Source organism: Fukomys damarensis, unplaced genomic scaffold, assembly GCF_012274545.1.
Source record: "Fukomys damarensis isolate Sample0158 unplaced genomic scaffold, DMR_v1.0_HiC HiC_scaffold_30, whole genome shotgun sequence".
NCBI lineage: Eukaryota > Metazoa > Chordata > Mammalia > Rodentia > Bathyergidae > Fukomys > Fukomys damarensis.
In genome coordinates this window covers 68,180,411-68,199,734 of record NW_022900942.1, presented here as the reverse complement: position 1 = coordinate 68,199,734, position 19,324 = coordinate 68,180,411, and the positions used below count along the sequence as shown (strand labels likewise).

Below are 19,324 nucleotides of genomic sequence, written 5' to 3'. Positions count from 1 at the left end.
CTGCGCTGGGCCTGTGAGCCTAGGCCTGGGGTCCTCCTGGGCCGGCCTCACCTTCCCATTAGACACAGTCCAGAAGAGCACAGTCAGCACACCTGTCACCTCCCCTCCGTTTCTACCCCGCTCGCCGGCGCCTGCCCCGAGCTGTGGATGGTGCTGGGAAACCGTGCTCCCAAAGCCCTGCAGCGGAAGTGGAGATTGTGAGCAGCGGCCCACGACACGCCCTTAGCCAGATGTCCCAGAACCGTCACCAGGCCGATGTCTCATTCGGATCTGACCCCGGAATGGATTTGTTCTCAGCAAAAGTTGTGGCCAAAGGAACAGGGACACTGGGCGGTGGGCGCTGCCCTCTCCCATCCCTTCCCACTTCCTGTTGAGCGCTATGGAGGGGTGCTGGGAGTCGGGCCCCCAGCTGCTTCTGGAACATCCTTTGCAGGAAGGGGGGACGCAGGAGGGCGGGCCCCGCGTTCCCTCTCTCTCCTTTTTAGAACAGGGAGCAGTCATTTTAATAATTTCCTCCCTTGGGAGAGGAATTCAAATGTCTTTCACTCCCGGGAGAGTGGGAGGTGGTGGGCGGAAGTCTTTGAAGCCCTCAATAACAGCCTGACAGCACTGTGGAGGCAGGCACAGGTGCTTAACCCCTTCGGAACTGGCGAGCACACGCGGAGCTCTGCAGGGCGCCCAGGTCTCAGGTTGGGACGAGCCGTCCTGGCCTCCCAGGCATGTGCTGGGACCTGACTTAGGAAAGGTGCACTGGAAAGATGGACAAAGGAGCAGCATGTCCATTGGTGTCCATTGGTACCACTCTGCTGGCCTGCGATAATTAACCGTAAGCCCTTGCAGAGGGGTGAGGTCCTTGGGAGGGACAACAGACTCCAGGCCAGGCAGGAGGAGCCGAGCTCCCTGGACCTCAAAGCCAGGTCCGAGTGTGGCTGTGCTTGGCCACAGGACTTGGAACTTACATAGCCGGCCCTCTGTGCCCGCAGGTCTGTGTCTTTGGAATCACTCAGACACTGAAAACATTCAAGAAAACCACATCAGCACCGGACGTGCACAGACTCCGCTCCTTGTTCCCTAAGAGCACAGCGTGGCAGCCTTTCCCGAGGTGCTGGCACCACAGGATGGGCTGTGAGTCACCTGGGGCTGACTTCCAGCTCACAGGGTGCGTGGGCTCCCTGCAAACTATGCTCTGCACAGGAAGCGCCAAGCACCCTCAGATCCACCCCCGTCCTGGACCATGGCCTTTCTGGCTGCTCTGCCTGCTGGTGGGCTGGGCACCCAGCACCCTGCCTCCGCACGCCCACCGTATCCACTCCTCCGCAGGGGCTTCCACGGGGGATATCCTGGGGTCACAGTGCAGGGCCCCAACTCCCTTCACACATCCTGCCTTCCTGCTTCTCCAGTGCTCCCCCAACCCTCCAGGCAGATGGGCAGCACCCATCAAGGCTCTGCTGGCGCTGGGGACAAACCCGCCTGCGGGGCTGACAAGGTGAGGGTCGGAGTCCAGACTCGGACGCCGGGGCCTCTGGAGCTCCCTGTGGGTCCGGGTGCTGCCCGTCCTCTGGTTTTAAATAGCAGCGGCTGAGTAATTCCTATTTGTTCCTCCCTTCCCTGTGTGCGCCCGGTGAATCATGCCTCTCCCCCCACGTCTCTGCCTCCCTCGCTGTGGGGCAGCTCCACGGCGTAGAGCAGGTCTGAAGGTGCGGGTGGCAGTGGCTGCCTGTGCTCCATCCCATCCACTGGGCTCAGGATCATTCTCTGCACATCCTCTCGGACGCGGGTGTGGTGCTTTACACTCTCACAGAACGCAGCCAAGGTCTTGGCTCAGAAATAAAGCACTAATGTGCACGTTTTGAGTGAATTACTAAGTGCCCTAAAAAGTACATGCATAAAATTAAACAAAAAGAACAAGCCCCACAATCTGTTCAGCTTCAGTAACACACAGCCAAGTGGCTCTTAAGAGCAGAAGATCTAGGATGCAATTATGTGCTGCTGTACCACTGATCTCCAGGACTGAAAAACCAGAGAGCCACACACGGACTCTGTGCACCAAGCCTGGCACTGGGCAGTGAGCAGAGCAGGTGCTGACATGGAGATGGTGTGCGCGTGGTGTGTATGAGTGTGTGTATGTGTGTGTGTGTAGTGGGGGTGCTGGGTCCCTAGCCTCACGCAGATCTCTGCACAGAAGCCCCAAAGAGCAGAGGATCCTGTCACTGAGGAGGCCCCTAGAGTTGTGCCTGGTTTCCCAGGAGGGGCAAGGTGCCAAACACCAGGCATTGCCCATTCTGTATCCAAAGCCACTCAAGGACAAAGCCCAGCCATGGACAAAGCTCCCCGCCTGGCCTGCACCTGCAAGCCATCCACACTGATGCCAGGAAAGAAGAAACCCTGAGCCAGCATGGTGTCTGGTAGTCCCAGAACCCAGGGAAGCTGAGGCAGGAGGATCACAAATTTGAGGCCAGTCTGGGAAACTTAGTGAATCACTGGGACTGTCTAAAAATAAAAATTAAAAAAAGCTGGGGATATAGCTCAGTGTGAAGGCCCTGGTTTCAATCCCAGTATCACAGAGGAAGAAAAAAGAAAAAGAAAGAAAAGAAAGAAAGAAAGGAGAAAGAGAAATCGTTATGTTATTTGTCGCATGGTATTGATGGGGACTCGTTCTAGGACCCTTCAAATACCCACACCCAAGGGCACGCAGGCCTTCTATGGAGACTGGCACAGCACCTGCACCAGAGCCACACGTGCCCCCTGGCAGGCCTCAAATCACCTCCAGACCCATGCTGTACCTGTGTCAGTGCGCATACCTGACTACCAGACTAGCTGGACTGCGGAGGGAGAACAGGTGAGGGCAGTCGGTCCTGCGCGAGAAGCGAATGTGTCTGTGGGCATTTTCTGTCTGCAGTTGGTTGAACTCAAGGGTGTAGGTCTGAGGATGCAGAGGGCCGGCCCTGTGCCCTGTCCCCTGGGTAAGACCTGTCCTGTCCAGTATGGGGCTGCTGGTCGCAGGGGCCCCCCAGAGCCTGAGCTGGGGCTTTCTTAGCCGAGCTGTGGGGGCGCATGGCACAATGAGACCCAAAGACTTACAGGACAGGAGACTAATAATTCCTGAAAAGTGCGTGTTGGAATAACACTTTGGGCATGTCATGGTAAGTCAAATATGTAACTTTTCTATTTTTATGCTCATACCGTTATCTTTACTTTTTAGCAATGTGGATGAAACAAATGTAAAACTACAAACGCCGTTTGCACTTGTGGCTCACGTTTCATTTCTCTTTTCTATGCTGAGCCAGGGCTGCCTGAGAGAGCCTCTGGTCAAACGTATCTGAGTCATTTCCATGACACGGCCATGCCAGGCTGGGGACCCAGCTCCAGGGTGGGGCCCTGGGCTCACGGCTTCTACTCAACCCCACAACACTCAGAGCACAACAGCAGCCCTGGGTCCAGATGATGTCAGAAGCCACAGCCCGGGCAGAGCAGGGACACCTGCAGAGGAGGGCCAGTGGCCACGTTTCCATCCTGAGTCTACCTTCAGGAAGGCAGCAACTTCTACAACCTGGGGACAGCAGTTCTTGAAGCCCTGTCACCCACGGAAACCAATATACATTCCTAACAGGACCCTTGAGAGTTCCGACTTTCCTTATTACGCATTACCCTTACATATGAGTTGTGGGTATTTTTTGTCTGGAGAAGATGGCACAGGAAACAAGGTAATTATCAGCATGAGAAGAAGCTGGTACAGCTGGGTGGCTGAGCGTGTCCTCAGCACACACGAGCCCTGTGATCCACCCGAGCACCCAAAATGGGAAGAAAAAAAAGGAAAAAGAGAGAAAAGTCTAATTTCATTTTTGGGTTTTTGAAACAGTCTCGCTATGTGGGTCGGGTTGGATTCAAACCCATCTTCCAGCCTCAGCCTCCTGACAACCAAGTTCATATCTTTTTTAAAATTTTGGTACCAGGGATGGAACTCAGGACCTTGTGCTTGCAAGGCAGGTACAGCGCCACTGAGCTAAATCCCCAACCCAAGCTCATATCTTTTTAACATAAAGGATGGGTGAATGTGTTGCATAAGGTCACGAGGTCTGCCCTGGCCTGGAGGGTCCTCCCTTATTTCGCTGTGAGTCTGATTAATACAGAACATCTGAGCCCCTCCCGTTGCCCGCCCTGGACCTGTCTCCACCCCGTGTTCCTCCACACCCAGCCCCTTCTGTCTGCCTCATGCTGTGGCTCCACCCTCTGCCCCTGACTCTGTGACCCCGTTCCTCCTCGCCCACCTCCTGTACCCTCGGGATGCTGGACTGTGTGGTCCCCAGGCCGCTCCTCTTTTCCTCGGCTCCCTCCGCACCCTCCTGGGCACCGTGACTGCCACTCTCCTCACCCCTCTGACACTGGCCTGGGTTCCACAGCCTGCACTTTTTGAACATATGTGGCCCTCAAAACCAGCAGTTTGTTTTGCTTCTTTTTGAACTTTAGAAAAGATCCTTGCACTTAAATAATCTCTCCACATTGAGGTCTCGGTGTTTTGATGCAGAGTCACCCGTGTTTCCCATGGGATCAAACATGTTCATTTCCCCCGATGTGTTATTTGATTTTGTGAGCTGTCCACATATTACACACTTGCTCTGCTGCTCTCGGGCCATCTGGGCTCTTTCTAGCCTTTGTTGTTGTTGTTGTTGTTGTGAACAATACCTCTATCGATATTCCAGAACACGTTCCTTGTACAGGGTCCTCATGAGAGCAGTTATTTAAACCAGTTTAATCCCGAAACCCTGCTCCTCTCTTGCCCTCTGGCAGCGGTAGCTCCTAAGTTTTCCTCCCAAAGGCAGAACCACTCAGTGCTTCTGTGGTGCGCAATTTGGAACGTCCTTTTCTGGGCCACTTCCCAAGTCCTCCATGATACGAGTGGGTCAGTGGACAACGTGGTCTGGGCGGAGTCTATCTTCAAAGAACTCAGCTATTGTTAGTTCCTTATATAAAATCATGTTTAAGAATTATGCAATTAGCAAAGGAAACGTCTACAATGGCCCTTTCTTGGAACCAATACGATATTTACTTTTGCATAGGAGGGAATATTTTCTCCATTCTTAATGTAGCACCGCTCCCATAATAGGTTTTTGAGGGTGCGGGGTACATGGGAGGAGAAATGCCCCTGCAGTCAGTGTGCGCATCTATTATAAGACACAGAATCCTACATTTTTGAAGGTGGATATTGAGGCCTGTGTGAGCCCAGGTTGGGCACCCACGGGACTCTGAGCGTTATTCAGAGCTGCAGCTTGACAGTCAGTCTCTCTGAATCCGCTTTTTTTTTGGTACGGGGATCAGACTCAGGTCCTTGTGCTTTGGAGGCAGGCAGTGGAATCACTGAGCTAAATCCCCGGTTCTCAGTCTGCTTTTTATTGAGAAGTTGGGCAATACTTTATTTTTGTTACTGCATGGGCAGCACTGGAGAGGAAGCAAGAATGAATGCGGTTAAAATAGCAGACACTTGCCTTGTCCTTCAGAGGCTCCTGGAGATCACAAATACACTGACTCCTGACTGTGCCCACGCACAGCCAGTGTGTAAAGTCTTGGGCAGAGGCTCCCAGATGGCCTCTGGGAAAGGTGTGCGGTCACAGGCTGGCACTCTTCCTGCACTCAGGACTCCAGGCATGGAGCCCCAGGGGTGGGTGGGTCGCAGCCTTCCTGGATTCTGGCTGGAGCGCATTGTACCTGAAGGCCCTTTCTGACTCTAGGATCTGATCTTCACCAGCAATCAAAACTCACATTTACTGTGGGTTTTACTTTTTACCCTCACCAATCCTCTTCATGCATGTGGTCCAATTCCTTTCTTGAAGCTGGTACTTCTGCCCCCATCTTACGGGCAGGAAAACTCCAGGGCAGGTTGGTAAGAGATGATGCTTGGCCAAGAACTGACCAGAGTTGCTCTGGTCCTGGGCTCAGGCCGCTGGGAGCTTGGGGACTGTGTGGAGAGACTTCACTCTATGGGTGAAACAGCTCTCCTTTAGAGGGCCACAGAGCGTCCCACCACAGAACCACAAACAATTATTTCTTGAAGACCTTAAAATAGGCAAAGCCTGGAGTTGGCATGTTTTACATTTTACAAGAATCTTTTAAAAAATATAAAAGGCATGATAAAAATTCAGCTATGTGCTTTGAAAGGGGGCCTTATGTAGGAGGAATCCAACCTATGAAACAGCACACAGGAGAAGCCCCTGCAAGGTGGCACGTGTGACCCTGCTTCAGGGCCTGTCTCAAGCCTCTCTAGAAAAACTTCAGGTGACAACGTGTGGAAAGAGGTTAAAAAACCAACCGGGAACTCGTCACAGAGACAGTGACCCAGCCAGGACAGAGGTCTACAGCCCAGAGCCCCATTAGGTGCCGCGAACGGAGACCAGGTTCTGAGGGTACTGAGGCGGCAGTCACTGCCCGGCCCACTGTGGACGATGCCGCTGAGGAAGGGACAGAACCGCCAGAGCGAGCGAGCGAGGGGCCAGGCGGGGCTGCGGCAGGTGCCTGGGGGTCCGCAGAGCCCCCGGGGCTGTCACCCCACACCCCACTTCGGGCGGGCGCAGTGGCACCACAGGGCTGGGCGTTTCTGTTCTTCCTCCCCAGAGCCGACTCCCGCCTCAGGGAAAAGGTGCTCCACAGCGAGAGCGCAGCCCCTGGGAGGTTGAACCCGGATTCCCCGGACCCCCTTCCGGCTGCTCCTGCCGCGCTCTCCACCTTCGTTAGAACTTTGCCCCGAGTCTCCGCGCGGGTCAGTGCGAGAGCTGCCCTGATGTCACGCCACGTGTGCAGGTACGCAGTGTGCACTGTGAATTTGCACGGAAAGCTCACGTCTGCAGCCTAAGGTGGTCCCCGTGGAGATCTCAGCGCCGTGATGAACTGTGAGGAGAGCACAGGTCTGTGACACAAGGCGGGCGTGTTCCACGTGAAAACGCCTCGAGGCCGGTTCGCTTCTTCCCTCCGCTCTCCCCTTCTCAGGCTGCCTCCGTGCTGGGCCCAGGGGCATTTTCGGCCTCTGGCTTGTTTGCCCTACAGTTTCCAACTTTCCTAGCTGGATGCCTCTCCAGGCCCCGCCTAGAACTGTCAGAAGTAGGTTTGTAGCTGGGTGCAGCAGCACATTCCTGGATTCCCAGCACTCTGGGAGGCTGAGGCAGGAGGACTGCAAGTTTGAACCCAGCTTGGGCAACCTAGGGACTTAGCAAGACAGTATCTTTAAAAAAAAAAAAAAGGCTGGGGATGTAGCTCAGTGCAAAGGCTATGGGTTCAATCCCCAGCAGTGAAAAATAAAAAGCAGGTGTGTTTCTATTCAAATGTTCATCAGTGTACCGCTGCATGTGCCCCAAACACCTTGTCATCACCCACTGGCTTGGAGAGTGGCCTTTCAGAGGTGTTCTCATCCACAGAGCCCTGCGACTTTCCCGTGTCTTGGCTGACACCAGGGCAGGGGAAGCCAGTGAAGGCCTCCTGGTCTCCCCCCGACATCCTGTGTCTTCTCTCGGCCTGTGAAGGCTGAGGCCAGATGTGCCAGCGAAATGGACTCCGACTTTCAGCTGTGGGCTCCAAGGGCGAGTGCCCCAGCTCCTAAGGTAGGAGATGAAGCACGCGCTTGCTCTCCCCCTGCCACTCCGTCCAGCGTGCACACAGAGTTGGGGTCTGGAGTCTCCCTCCTGGACATGTCCATGGGTGGAGTTGCACTCAGGACAAGGGGGAAGAAGTCCGCGCCAGGGTGGGGGCCTCCCAGAGCACAGCACAGAGTGCAGTCTTCAGCTTGCCAGTTGAACCTCTCTGGAAGGGGCCGGCGCATGCCTGGTTCTGACACGGCCAGGCACTGGCTCAGACCGGAACCGAGTCCCTACACAGGCGGAACAGGAAACGGATCACTCAGGGTGCACTCGCTTCAGCCCCACGGAGGCTCACAGGTGAGGGCGCTGCAGGGAAGCAGTGGGGACACCAGCCGGGACCTCACTGGCCCAACTCCCCAGCAGTGCAGCTGTCACTGTCAGTGGCACCTGTCACCATTTAACAAGGAGCCAGGAACATGGACAGATCTGTGAGAAGCTTGAATAGAATGGCCCGGATGCCGTGCACCAGTTCACGCACTGTCTGGAGTCGAGGATGTTGGCCGAGGGGCAGAGCCATGACACAGCCCAGGCCCTCCAGGAGCCTGCAGCCAGGGTTCACGGGGTCCCCTCAGGGCCCTGGAAGTAGCGACCTTGTGTGGACGACAGCACCAACTCGGTCCGGCCACAGGACCTCTTGCAGAGTTCATGCAGCCAGGAGACTCGGCAGCTCCCGGCCCTTTCTACAGCGTGTGGCCCTGAGGCTGTGTGGCGGGAGAGGGCGACGCAGGGGAAGGCAGCAGAAACAGGGGTTTTCCCTTTTGTTCTTTTGGAGACAACCCTAAACGCTTTTGCTACGAAAAGATACTTCACTCTTTTTAAAGAATACTGAGGCAGCGGCGCAGTGTACGATTTAGATATTATTCTGCATGTGCTCCAGCCTCTGCATGCGCACTTGTGTACTTGTGTGTGCTCGTGTGCACACGTGTATTTGTGTGTTACACATGGGCATGTGGACAAGCAGGAGGAATTAATAGACTGGGGTAAAGGTTCATTTTACCTCAACCTGGAGCAAGAAAGTTTAAATAGAACTAAATCAACCAACCAGTATTTATTTTCTTTCCTTGCCCTAAATGTATATACTTTGTAACATGGAAAAAACCTGAAGGACACTTAGCCTGACTGTTTCTCTGTGAGCACCTTTCTCAACAGTGACTGCATGTGCAGCAGGTGACGTCTGTGACTTCTGCCCCTCCTGAGCTCCAGCGTGCTGTCTCCAGAGGCCTGGGGGCCGAGGCTGCTGTGCCGGACAGTCCTCACCTGTGAGGGACACGGCTTCTGGCCCGGTGCCTTCAGGCCCCCGGCCCCTCCTGCCTCTGTTTCCCCGTCTGTCCTCGGCAGTGTACCCACGCTGCATTGCCCATAGGTTTCGCAGGATACGTCGCCTTGCCGCCTTCCCCTTGCCCGGGAGCTCACTGCTCCCCTCTCCACCCCTCCTGACCCCACCGAGGTGGGCTCTCTCTGTGGCAGCTGCCCTTGCCGAGGGAGCCCTGGATCTGCTGTTGGAAGCCTCGGGTCCGCACCCCCGGCTCAGAGCCCCTCCGGAGCAGCTGCAGTCTCCGTCCACGCATGGGGCCAGCGCTGCACTGCACGATGCCCTCCTCCTGTGACTTTCCATCACTGGCTGTGTCACACACACCTTCTCCCTTCACCAAGCCGAACGCTTCTAGAGGCCACGAGTCCTAACTTCAGTGCAGCCTGAGGCCCTGGGTGCAGTGTGGAGCGAGGCTGTGTGGCTGGTGTGTGGCTTCAGCACACATTAACTGGGTGCCGCTGAGGCCAATGCGACACCAGGCACAGCAGAGAAGGGTCCCGCCCAGCACCTTCACACACTCAGTGACAAACTTCACGTGAATAAGAGTGGCGTGAGCTCCAAGCATCCAAGGGCAGGCACAAAACATGTATTTCAAGTGATGTCACAGGGCCCTGCCTCCTGAATAAGTCCAGCCTGGCTCACAGGAGGGACTCAGAGCAGGACAATAACTTGTCTGGCCGTCCTGGCTGAGTGGTCACCGCAGGCAAGACTGGCCTTGGGTGTGTCAGCATGTGAGCTCGGACTCGCAAACCGCAGGCTGCTGTGCCCTGGGACCGCAGCATCTCGGAGAGGGGGAGGCACAGGCCGGGCCGAGCTCGCAGGGCAGGAGGAGGGCGGGTGCAGGGGCAAGCCCGTGAGAAGGGACGGGGTGCACATGTGAGAGCCACCTGCATGCCGGCCTCACTGCCCAGGGCCCGCACCTGAGGCCCGCTGTCCAGCCCGTGGCTGCCCCTCGGAGGTCTGAGTGCCACACCCAAGATGTCCCCTGGCGCTAGGTGAACTCAGCCCCTCCGGTGCTTTGTCTCAACCCCTGGAAATGTCCCACACAATCAATTTTATTTGAAAAACATTTGCTTGGCAATTCTGCTCAGATATTCCTCCCTTACTGACAAAATTAGTGAAGTTACATTTTATAACAGGTTCTCCTCATTACGAGACAAAAATACTCTGAGTGCTGGAGTATGCCCAGGGCAGACAGCCTGGTTAGCGTGCTCCAGGCCCTGGGTGCCACCCCCAGCACTGCCGCGGAAGCATGCGTGTGTGTGTGTGTGTGTGTGCACGCACACGCATGTGTGAAGGACTGTGCTTCAGGCACTCCAAGACAAGGTGGTGTCTTACACGTCACCCTGCTTCTCTGTGGAGTCTTGAGGTGGCCAGAAGAGAAACCCTTCCTTCTGTGGTCTTTTATGTTTTGGATGCTATAGCACACACAAACATTTCCTACTTAAAGAATACAAACACAATTTTTTCTCTTTTTTTCATTTTTTTGGTAGTACTGGAGATTGAATCCAGGATCTTCACACTGAGCCACATCCCCAGCCTCTTTTTAAATTTTATTTTAGACATAAATTCTTGCTAAGTCACTAAGTTGCCCGGGTTGGGTTTGAACTTGTGATTCTCCTGCCTCAGCCTCCTTAAGTGCAGGGATTATAGGTGTGCACCCTGCCTAGCTACAAATGCAGTTGTAAAAATGACACTGCTTAATGTAGTGAGGATGTTATGCAGTCAGTTGATTTATTTCAATCTGTGTGAAATAATAAATGACAGGACTGAAAAATAGAAGGGGCTATACTAAGAAGTGAAGATGAAAGCCCACCTTCACCGATGATGTTCTCACGGAAACTCAGAAGAATAAAAGAAGCCGGAGTTTCCGAGGAACCTTCCAGAACCGCCCCATCACTCTGTCTCTCGAAACCTGGCAGCTTCATCCTCAGGAGCTGTGTGTTGACTCATGTGAGTTTTAATTTAGCATAAGAATAGCCTGCCTACCTCTCCTGCATTTCCCCAGAGATGGCAGAGGAGTGCAAAATATTTTTCCCTCAAGGTTACATAAAACCAGGGACCCTGGGGACAGGACGCTCCCATGTTAGATGCTTTTCGGGTCCTCTTCTGAGGGGAGCTGTGTCCTCTGAAACGTCCATGCAGTGAGCGAGAGGGCCGCTGTGGGGACAGAGCCTGCTGTGGTCCAGCTCACACTTCCACAGGCCTTGAAGTTTTCACATCAGACTCAAGGAGTTAAGAAAAGTGTTATCTTAAGTTACTTTGCAACGTGAAGCTCCTTTTAACATTATTCACGCACTTGTTTCCCCCGCCCCCCGCAGTGCTGGGGCCGCCCTTTCTGATGTGCTGGAAGGCTTGAGGCGACAGCAGGCGGTCTGGAAAGCAGACAGGGCGGGACTCACAGCTCCACGCGCAGGGGCCTCGGGAAGGCCCGTCTCACTTCTGCCTCACAGTGCTCGCGAGCACAGCGCTCCTCCTGCGCACACTGGGGCCAGCTGCCAGCGGGCCGTGGGCATCTCGAGGAGACTGCCATGCGCGTCCTGGGTGGTCCTCGGACTCGCTCTCCGTTCCCAGTTCCCAGCCCACTCGGCCAGTCCCCGAGTGACACTGCGGATGCACTGAGCAGGTCGCTCGGAGCCGCACTGCCAGCACCAGCCGAGGTGCACAGGGCATCAGGAAGCCACGGGCGGTGAGGGCAGGACAAATGACCGTTCCCGCCCCGAGAAAAGGACAGAGATGTGGGGAGTAAACGTGTGCTCGACAGGGACTGCACTGTTGGCAAGTCGTGGGCATTCTCATGACGCTCGCGGCCTCACTGGGCTCGGGGGAACGTGACGTGCTTGTGATTACGAAGCAGGACGGCGCTACTGCGAAGTCTCCTGACTGACAACTGTGCTGTGACCGCCCCAGCAGACGTGCTTGTTCCGAGGAGCCACACAGGAGGATTCAGAGGCGAAGTGGCCTGCTGTCCCCAGCCCTGAAGGGAGACGTGGCCCAGCACCACAGCAGCCAGCAGGTTGGGTGACCCCGGGTGCTCTCCTGGCCACAACTGCAAACCGCATCTGGTGCAGGGGTCCCCCGTCATGGCTGTGTCCCCTCCAGACTCCGAGTCATCCATGAGGGTGTCACCTCTCCCTCAGCCTCAGACCCGGGCCTCCCTGGCCTGTGCTTCCCCTCCTCCCCTCCACCCCACGCCCCGGCCTTGGCATCTCTGCCTGCCACAGTCCGTCTGAACACAGCCTCGGTTCCAGGTTGACCTTATGCTCTCTGTGGGGTCACCCGGCCAGACTGACCTCAGTGTGTGGGCCCTGGCCTCCTCCACAAACCCAGGAAGGAGGAGAAACAGAAGTGCAGACCACTGCTGATCTTCAGGATCTCTGCGACGACTCCCAGAGACCGGAGAACGCCCAAGAAACGGAGCATTTCACCACAGAACCCACGGGCGCTGACTGCGCTGCCAAAAATACCTGAAATGGTTGTGCTCACTCCAGCACCAAGCGGGGACTGGTCAGCGCTGGTCATGTTAGCCCTGGACAGCATGACAGCGAGGACACAGGCAGGAGGAACTGGTGGCAGTGAAGCCGGGAGCCCCTTGGCCCCGGGAGTGTGTGGAGAGGTCCAGGGACCCTGTGAGGCAGGGTCAAAGGGCAGAGGGGCAGAGCTCTGGGCAAGGAAGACTGATGCTGACCAGGCAGGAGCAGGCCCAGGTTGGCCAGGAACTGGGCTCCTCACCCAAGGGGCACATGGGTCGGGGCCTGATCCCCTTTGTGCGTACTGACCGCTGGCCTCCCCAGAGTCCTCTGGGCTGGGGACCTCAGTGCAGTGTGGGAATGGGGGAGACTGCTGGTGAGTTGCTGGACCGGCATCCGCGTGGACAGCAGGGTCTTGGCCTGGTGGGGTGGAGGGCGGAAGGAGGCAGCGGCCCAAGCCCTGTCCCTCTCTCCTGCTGAGTAGGACATGTATGTACGAGTGCACCTCCGTGTGCCAGCCCACGGACAGCCCAGGCGCACAGACAGCTGTGGCGGCCTCTGGGGAAGCCCTGGGAAGGGACAGTTGGGTCCACCCTCTGCAGACCCATCCCTGAGCTGTCACAGACACAGAGCCCCGGGAGGATTCTCAGCAGTGCCTATCTGCCTCCTACCGGGGGCGCCCTGCCTCAGCCTCCCTGTGTGTGGAGGCAGCACTGAGCACAGGGAGGTCGCCTGGCTCTGCTCTGGGCAGAGGCTCCTCCCACGTGGTGGCTCAGGGCCTAGCGCAGGGCAGCCAGGCCCACAGTGTCCCCTAGAGTGATGTTCACATCTTCATCACCTCACATAGGTGACCCTGTTCCCTTTCGTACCATGTGGAAAGCAGTGCGGCCGCTTCCCGCTGGCGACCTGCTCTGTGGCTTCTTTCTCTCGCCTCTGCCTCTGTCACTGTCACTCCAGGGCCTGTGCACAGCTGGCTCATGCTGCACCCCCGAGTCCCATGCTCAGCCCCGTTTCCTGTGCAGCCGCCTGATAGGCTCAACAGCAAAGCGCGGAGTACCTGGGAATGCATGTCCCCTCCCCCGGAGTTACAGCTTCAAGTGCTATTGTGTGGCACGCACGGAAACCATCATGTGCCCTCTGTCCCTGGACATCTTGCATCTCACACCTGGGTCCTGCTGACGGGACTCTGGAGCCCTGTAGCAGTCTGGATCGCCCGGCATTGGGTGTTTTCAGTGCAGCCAACTCGGGGCGGGGAAGGGAGGCCGATCTGTCCACTGCGACATGGCAGCACCACTTTCCCAGGGGCTGTGGACATTCAAGGGGCTCGCAGAGGAAGACCCTCGTCACCGATCTACAGCACAGGATTATGGCTGGGTAACTCACAAAAACACTAAAGGAAAGCCCTAGCCTGGACGACCTGTGCCTATGCAGACGCCACAGCACAGGGCTTGCTGCTACCGGACTCGCTCGAATACCCACCGGGAAACCCGCATGGCCCAAGGTCACGTCCCAAGGTCGGGGCACTGAATGCCCCACGTCTGCATGCTGGGTGGTGCGGCCCTGCTGGGCTCTCACCGGGCAGGGGCACTTCCTGCGTCTGGGCTGGTGCTCATGTGGGGTTCTGATAAGATGCCAGTGCAGGGGAGTGTGGGTGCCAACACAGTGTGACCGACCTGTGGGCCGCCTTTGGACCTCCTGCTCACACCCATTGGCCTCTTCCCCTTAAAGAAACCTAACAGGCGCAACTTATCAAGAGCTGACATGTACCCATGTTTGGAAAAGAAACATCAAGCAAAGGAGTAACTTTGAACTCAAGAGCGATTTTGCCTCATAGTGCACTGAAGTGTTTTCAGGGTTGATGATGAAGGCAGCTGCATCATTTTTACTACTCCAAAAATGGTCAGTGGATCTAAGTTCTATTTTGTGAAGTCACCAAAGACTGTTTTTCCCCCCATCTGTCCTGAGGGCGAAGCAATTTGACTGTAGACAAAACCAGCTCATGCGAGGCTCCAGGGCAAGTGGCCCAGGGTGGATATTTCCGTGCAAAGTGAAACACAACCAGGCAGATGCAGTTTATCTTCTGTAGCTCAGATCAGCGCCCTTCCTGTCTACTGTGCTTTACACTCTGCAAGGTACTTTGGCACTTATTCCACTGGAAATTAAAATGTAACACCCTTGTCCCATCACCTGGCAGCAGATGTCCCACCGTCAGTTGCGGGGACATGGGCTTTATCTCTGGCTCCCGTGGGAGGGGCTGACTGGACTCCAGGCTCCAGCTCTCGAGAGCCCCACTCCTTCACTGCTCCCCCTCCTGGCAGGTGCAGCTGGTGCAGTTCCCACCACCCCACCCTCTTCTGTGGTCTGACCTCCCACCCGCAGCACACCTGTCCTGCTCCTGCAAGGCCTTCTGTGTTGTCAGAGTCACCCAAGGACTCTCCAGGTGTACTCAGGCTGTGCCTGCACCTCCCTGTCCCAGACACCACGAGTCACCGAGTCGGCCTGCCCTGTCCACCTCCTGCATCCCACTGTCCCTGGCCTCTCACCGGGACCCCACTCTGCATCTGCCAGCTGTCACCCCACCCCCACCTCAGCAAGGCCCCTGACATTCAAGCTGTGAAGCCCAGTGTTTGCTGACCCCCTTCCTCCGCACAACTCTCCCCCAATCTGCTGACCTTGTGGCCTGGCCCCTCGCTAGCTCCAGAATTTCCCTCTCTGATGGCTGCACCTGCCCACCCTGGGCAGAAGACCTCACTCTCTCCACTGCTCCCAAGACCCACACACTGAGGGTCCGCATTTCCCACCCAACCAGGAAACAGACTCACACCTGCCTCTGCCCAGCCTTCCCCAAAACCTACACAGATCTGGCAGAACCCTGGGAAGTCTTGGTTTCTCCACTTCCCTCCACACCAGCATCAGACCCCAGTGGTCTATACAGCTCCTGTCCTAGACAGGTCTCCACTCAGGCCCCTTCACCATCCTTGTCACCCAAGATGCCCCATGTCTCCACCACTGTGTGCCTTGGCTCGATGCCCAACTTCAACCCTTGCCACCCACAGTCACTGGCCTTGACAGACAGTCACAGCATGCAACCAGCTCGCAGCACCTCCTAAGGCCGTGTGCCTCACAGCCTGGCCTGGGCCAGGACTGGCTCAGCTCCTCCACCTGGGACCCTCACTCACAGGACCTGAAACACGCCTGTCACCTGTGAGGACTTAGGTTCAGGGTTTGGAAGAAATTCAAGTGAAAGGCCACACAGAGAGTAAAGGAACAATAGTAACTCTACCATTTCCAAGGAAGCTATTCCTCTGATTCTTCCTGCTTAGCTTGAACAACTTTAAAGCTCTTTTGGGTGCCAGGGCTCAAGCCCAGGCCCACTCATTCTAAGCATGAGTACTACCACTGACCCACTACCACCCTGAGCTTAATTTTAAAGGACATAATATATTTGGTTCAAAAGATTTTTTTACTGGGGCTGGGGTGTAGCTCAGTGGCAGAGCACTTGGCTGGTATGTGGGAGGCCCTGCATTTGATCCAGCACCACAACATAAAATAAAACAAAGCAAGTAATTTTATACCTGCAGGAAAATAAATTCAAGACCCTTGAGTCTTGGCTTTTGACAATGACAGACTTTCTTAAGGATGCAGTCTCAAAAAAGTACTGGATATAGTAGCTTCATGTTTATTATTAAAATGCTTGGTTTAGTTCTACTTTTATGATGTTCATAAACAAAATGCATTCCTTTCAGTAAAAGTTGTCTTTTCCAAATGTGCCAAGTATAGAGATCCACCTAGATGTTATTCTTGGGCAGGATAATCAAATGTGACTCTAAAAACCACATGATCTGATAAGTAGTGTGACTATTTTCAAGTATTATGGGGTAGATGCCACCAAAAGTTGTGCACATAGTGAAATAAAAAGTAGCACTTTCCAAAGGAATATTACACATCTGACAGTCATTTCCTCGTTCATACAAATCTTGGTTGTGAGAAAGCTTGTTCCCTTGGTGAGTGCGGACTGGTAACAGAGAGCAGCCTTAGCAAATCTGTGTGAAGACACAGCCGTACCCTTACCGTGGAAGCCATGGGTAATTCCTGAGCATGACCCTCTTCCCGGAGCACATAACCGTATATGTGAAGGGTATGTACGATTTAGCTCAAATGCCACTGACATGTGGCTTAGGGATGTCCCTTAAGTGATGCACGAGAGAGTCGCTGACAGTTTCTCAATTTCAGATTGAGTAAGACAACCCTGTCCTCTGTGAGTGTCAGGAACAGAAAGAAGGCAAGGGACTGGGGAGTAAATCTTAGTTTCTCACTCTTTGCTACAGATACCTTTCCCCCCAAAGAGCGGAGCAACTGTGACTGCCCTGAGCAAACGCGGCAGTAGCGAGGTGAGCACGAGACAGCCAGTGTGCAAAGGGCCACACTGCGGAGGAGTGTGAACGCCACTCCTGAGCCCCCCGACCGTGTGTCTGGAGCTCTCTCCAGGGCTCGAGATGCCACTGGGAACCAGGAAGACGTCCCATGGCCTGGCCTGGTTACCAGAAGGCCTCTCAGAATGGCTGCCCTGCCCACCGCCTCTTCTCACCCCTCTCGGCAGCCAGATGAAGCCACAGAGGCCCCCTTCCTGGCCAGGTGCCACCCTGACTCCTTTTGGGGTTCTCAGGTGTCCCTGGCCACAGTGGAAGCACAAGTCACACTAAGGATAGAAACAGAAACTTTAAAGTAAGTGATTCTTGGTGGTCATTCAGATGCAGAGGCCACGGCATGCCCATGCTCTGTGCAGAATGGGGGGACCGGTGGGGGCGCCCCGGCCCTCACCCTGCACAATGGTTTTGGCACCAGCTTCCCTTGGAAGAGGAGGCTCTGAGTATGAAAATGTCTCAAACCACCATGGCAGGCAGCACAAACCCCAAAGTGCTGCTGGGTCTGCACAGACTCTGGTCAGAACTCTAACAGAAACCGCTTTCTGAGAGACCTGACGCTCCATCTTCCTTTAAAGCCTGCTTTATCAAATGACCAGATGACAATATTTTTAAGAAATGTAAATTTGCCGAACAAGAGAAAACTGACAGTGACATCACCTTCCACAGAAGCAGCACCACCGCACGAGAAACGCGGATCCACCGCAGGAAGGCAGGCGTGGACCGAACCGCACTCGAGCACAGAACACAACGCAGCAAGGGAACCAAGGGTCCTGCTTCCAGTGGCGCACACCCTCGACCCAGTCAGCCGCACGGCGCAGTCCCTGAGACCTGTCCCCTGGTATCTCCACGGAGGCAGCTGTGTCCTCGCTGGTGCTACCTGGGATGCAGCCACACTGCTCATTTTTACGAGAGAAGAGAGCACCGCTGACATCGCTAAAGGTCCGCTGCCTCCCTGTCTGTCTGTCATCACAGACACCAACATCTTCCTACAGAGGGGACTTTCAGAAGTTAGCTTTCAAAAAAGCTGGTAATGAATTAGTATTAATGCTGCTTCTCAAGCAACGGCATAAAAGCAGTCTGCCTTTCACCTTTCAAAATATTTCAGCAACGACTCACTTACCTGGGAATAGTCAAAGTCCGTGATGGGGGCTATGCTCTTGATGTAATCGGACCGGAACTGGTTTTCGGGGTTGGCCAGTGGGACTGGAGGGATGATAGTGCTCATTGCTGAGACGATCGTCTAAGGCAGGGTGAAAATACAGAGAAATGTAAGCCACAGGGTCTGTGTGTGACACCTGAAACACATCACTTCTGCCTGCAGGTTTCAGAGCACAGCATTTAACCTTTCTGTTCAACACACATTTAAGAAAAAGTCCTTACCACGATAGCATCTTTGACATTTTTTCGGATGTCCAGAATTTTCTGTTTCTTCTCCCTGTGTGGAAAGAGAACTGTTATTAATGGAACTCACTCTTGGCACTGATTAGAATGTCGCAAACGGGATTTTAAATTTCCAGTGAGGCCGCAGGCAGGCTAGTTTCACTAGTGGATATTGGCAAATATTTCCCCTAGGAAATGAAAACATTTCTCTCTTCTAATCAGGACGCCAGACAAACTCAAATGCACGCATCAGCTGAAAGAGTCATGCAGCACCTAGAAATGTGGTGCAGGTGCATAAAGGCACCTGTGCAGTCCTGCTTAGTCTACCGGGTACTGCAGGCATAGACTGAAACAGGTGTGAGCAAGTCACACTAGAGGAGTTCTCGGACACTCAAGTGGCCACCAGGGCTGCGTACAACAACCAGGGTAGAGTATCTGGAAAAACTGGACATGCACTGAACAGTACGGATCTCCTTCTGACCCTTATTTCCTGAACAATGCAGCACACAACCCTTAGGTGACAGTATCATAGATGTCGGAGGCGATCTGAGGATGTCAAAGGGTACAGACGGCAACGATTTATATGAGGGGCCCCTGGTCATTTGGGGCTTGGTACCTGCAGGGTCCTCAAATGCCCAGCAAGGATGAAGGCACTGGGTAGAGTAGGGGGCAATTCCAGACCCCAAGAACACCCAATAGATCTTATTCTGTTAGGCAAGCCACTTTTTAACTAAACAGCACCGGGATTTGCTAAATAGGCCAAACTCGACAGCAAACGTCCGGGTTTCCCTCTGAACTGTACTCAGGGATGGGGGAACTGGAGCCAGCGCTTCAGGGACGCGGCAGAGCCCACTAAACCCTCAGCGACCAAACCGGGCAGCCTTACTCAGGATTGAATCCGTTGACGTGGAGGATCCTCATCTGTTTGACGATCGTGCTTTTCCCAGACTCGCCAGCCCCTAGGAGCAAACAAACAGATGGTGGTCACCTGTGTGCTCCCCGCGTGGCCGTCCCCACCACGCCCAGACCGGCGGGACTGGATTCTCCTGCCCTGGGCTGCACAGCCCTGTGCCCGCGCGCCGGAGCTGGGTCCTGAGGTCCGGGGGTCGGCGC

At 55.0% G+C, this 19,324-nt stretch overlaps 1 protein-coding gene across 1 annotated transcript in view; it reads right to left on the bottom strand.

Moving 5' to 3' along the window:
- The window catches only part of Gnal (G protein subunit alpha L), a 67,646-nt gene that overhangs the window by 47,476 nt on the left and 846 nt on the right, over nucleotides 1–19,324 (bottom strand). The window contains exons 2-4 of the mRNA XM_033757423.1: nucleotides 19,098–19,180; nucleotides 18,212–18,266; nucleotides 17,952–18,071 (exon numbers count right to left, since the gene is read on the bottom strand). Of these exons, the coding sequence (XP_033613314.1) occupies nucleotides 17,952–18,071; nucleotides 18,212–18,266; nucleotides 19,098–19,180 (258 nt within the window). The remainder of the gene's footprint in view (nucleotides 1–17,951; nucleotides 18,072–18,211; nucleotides 18,267–19,097; nucleotides 19,181–19,324) is intronic.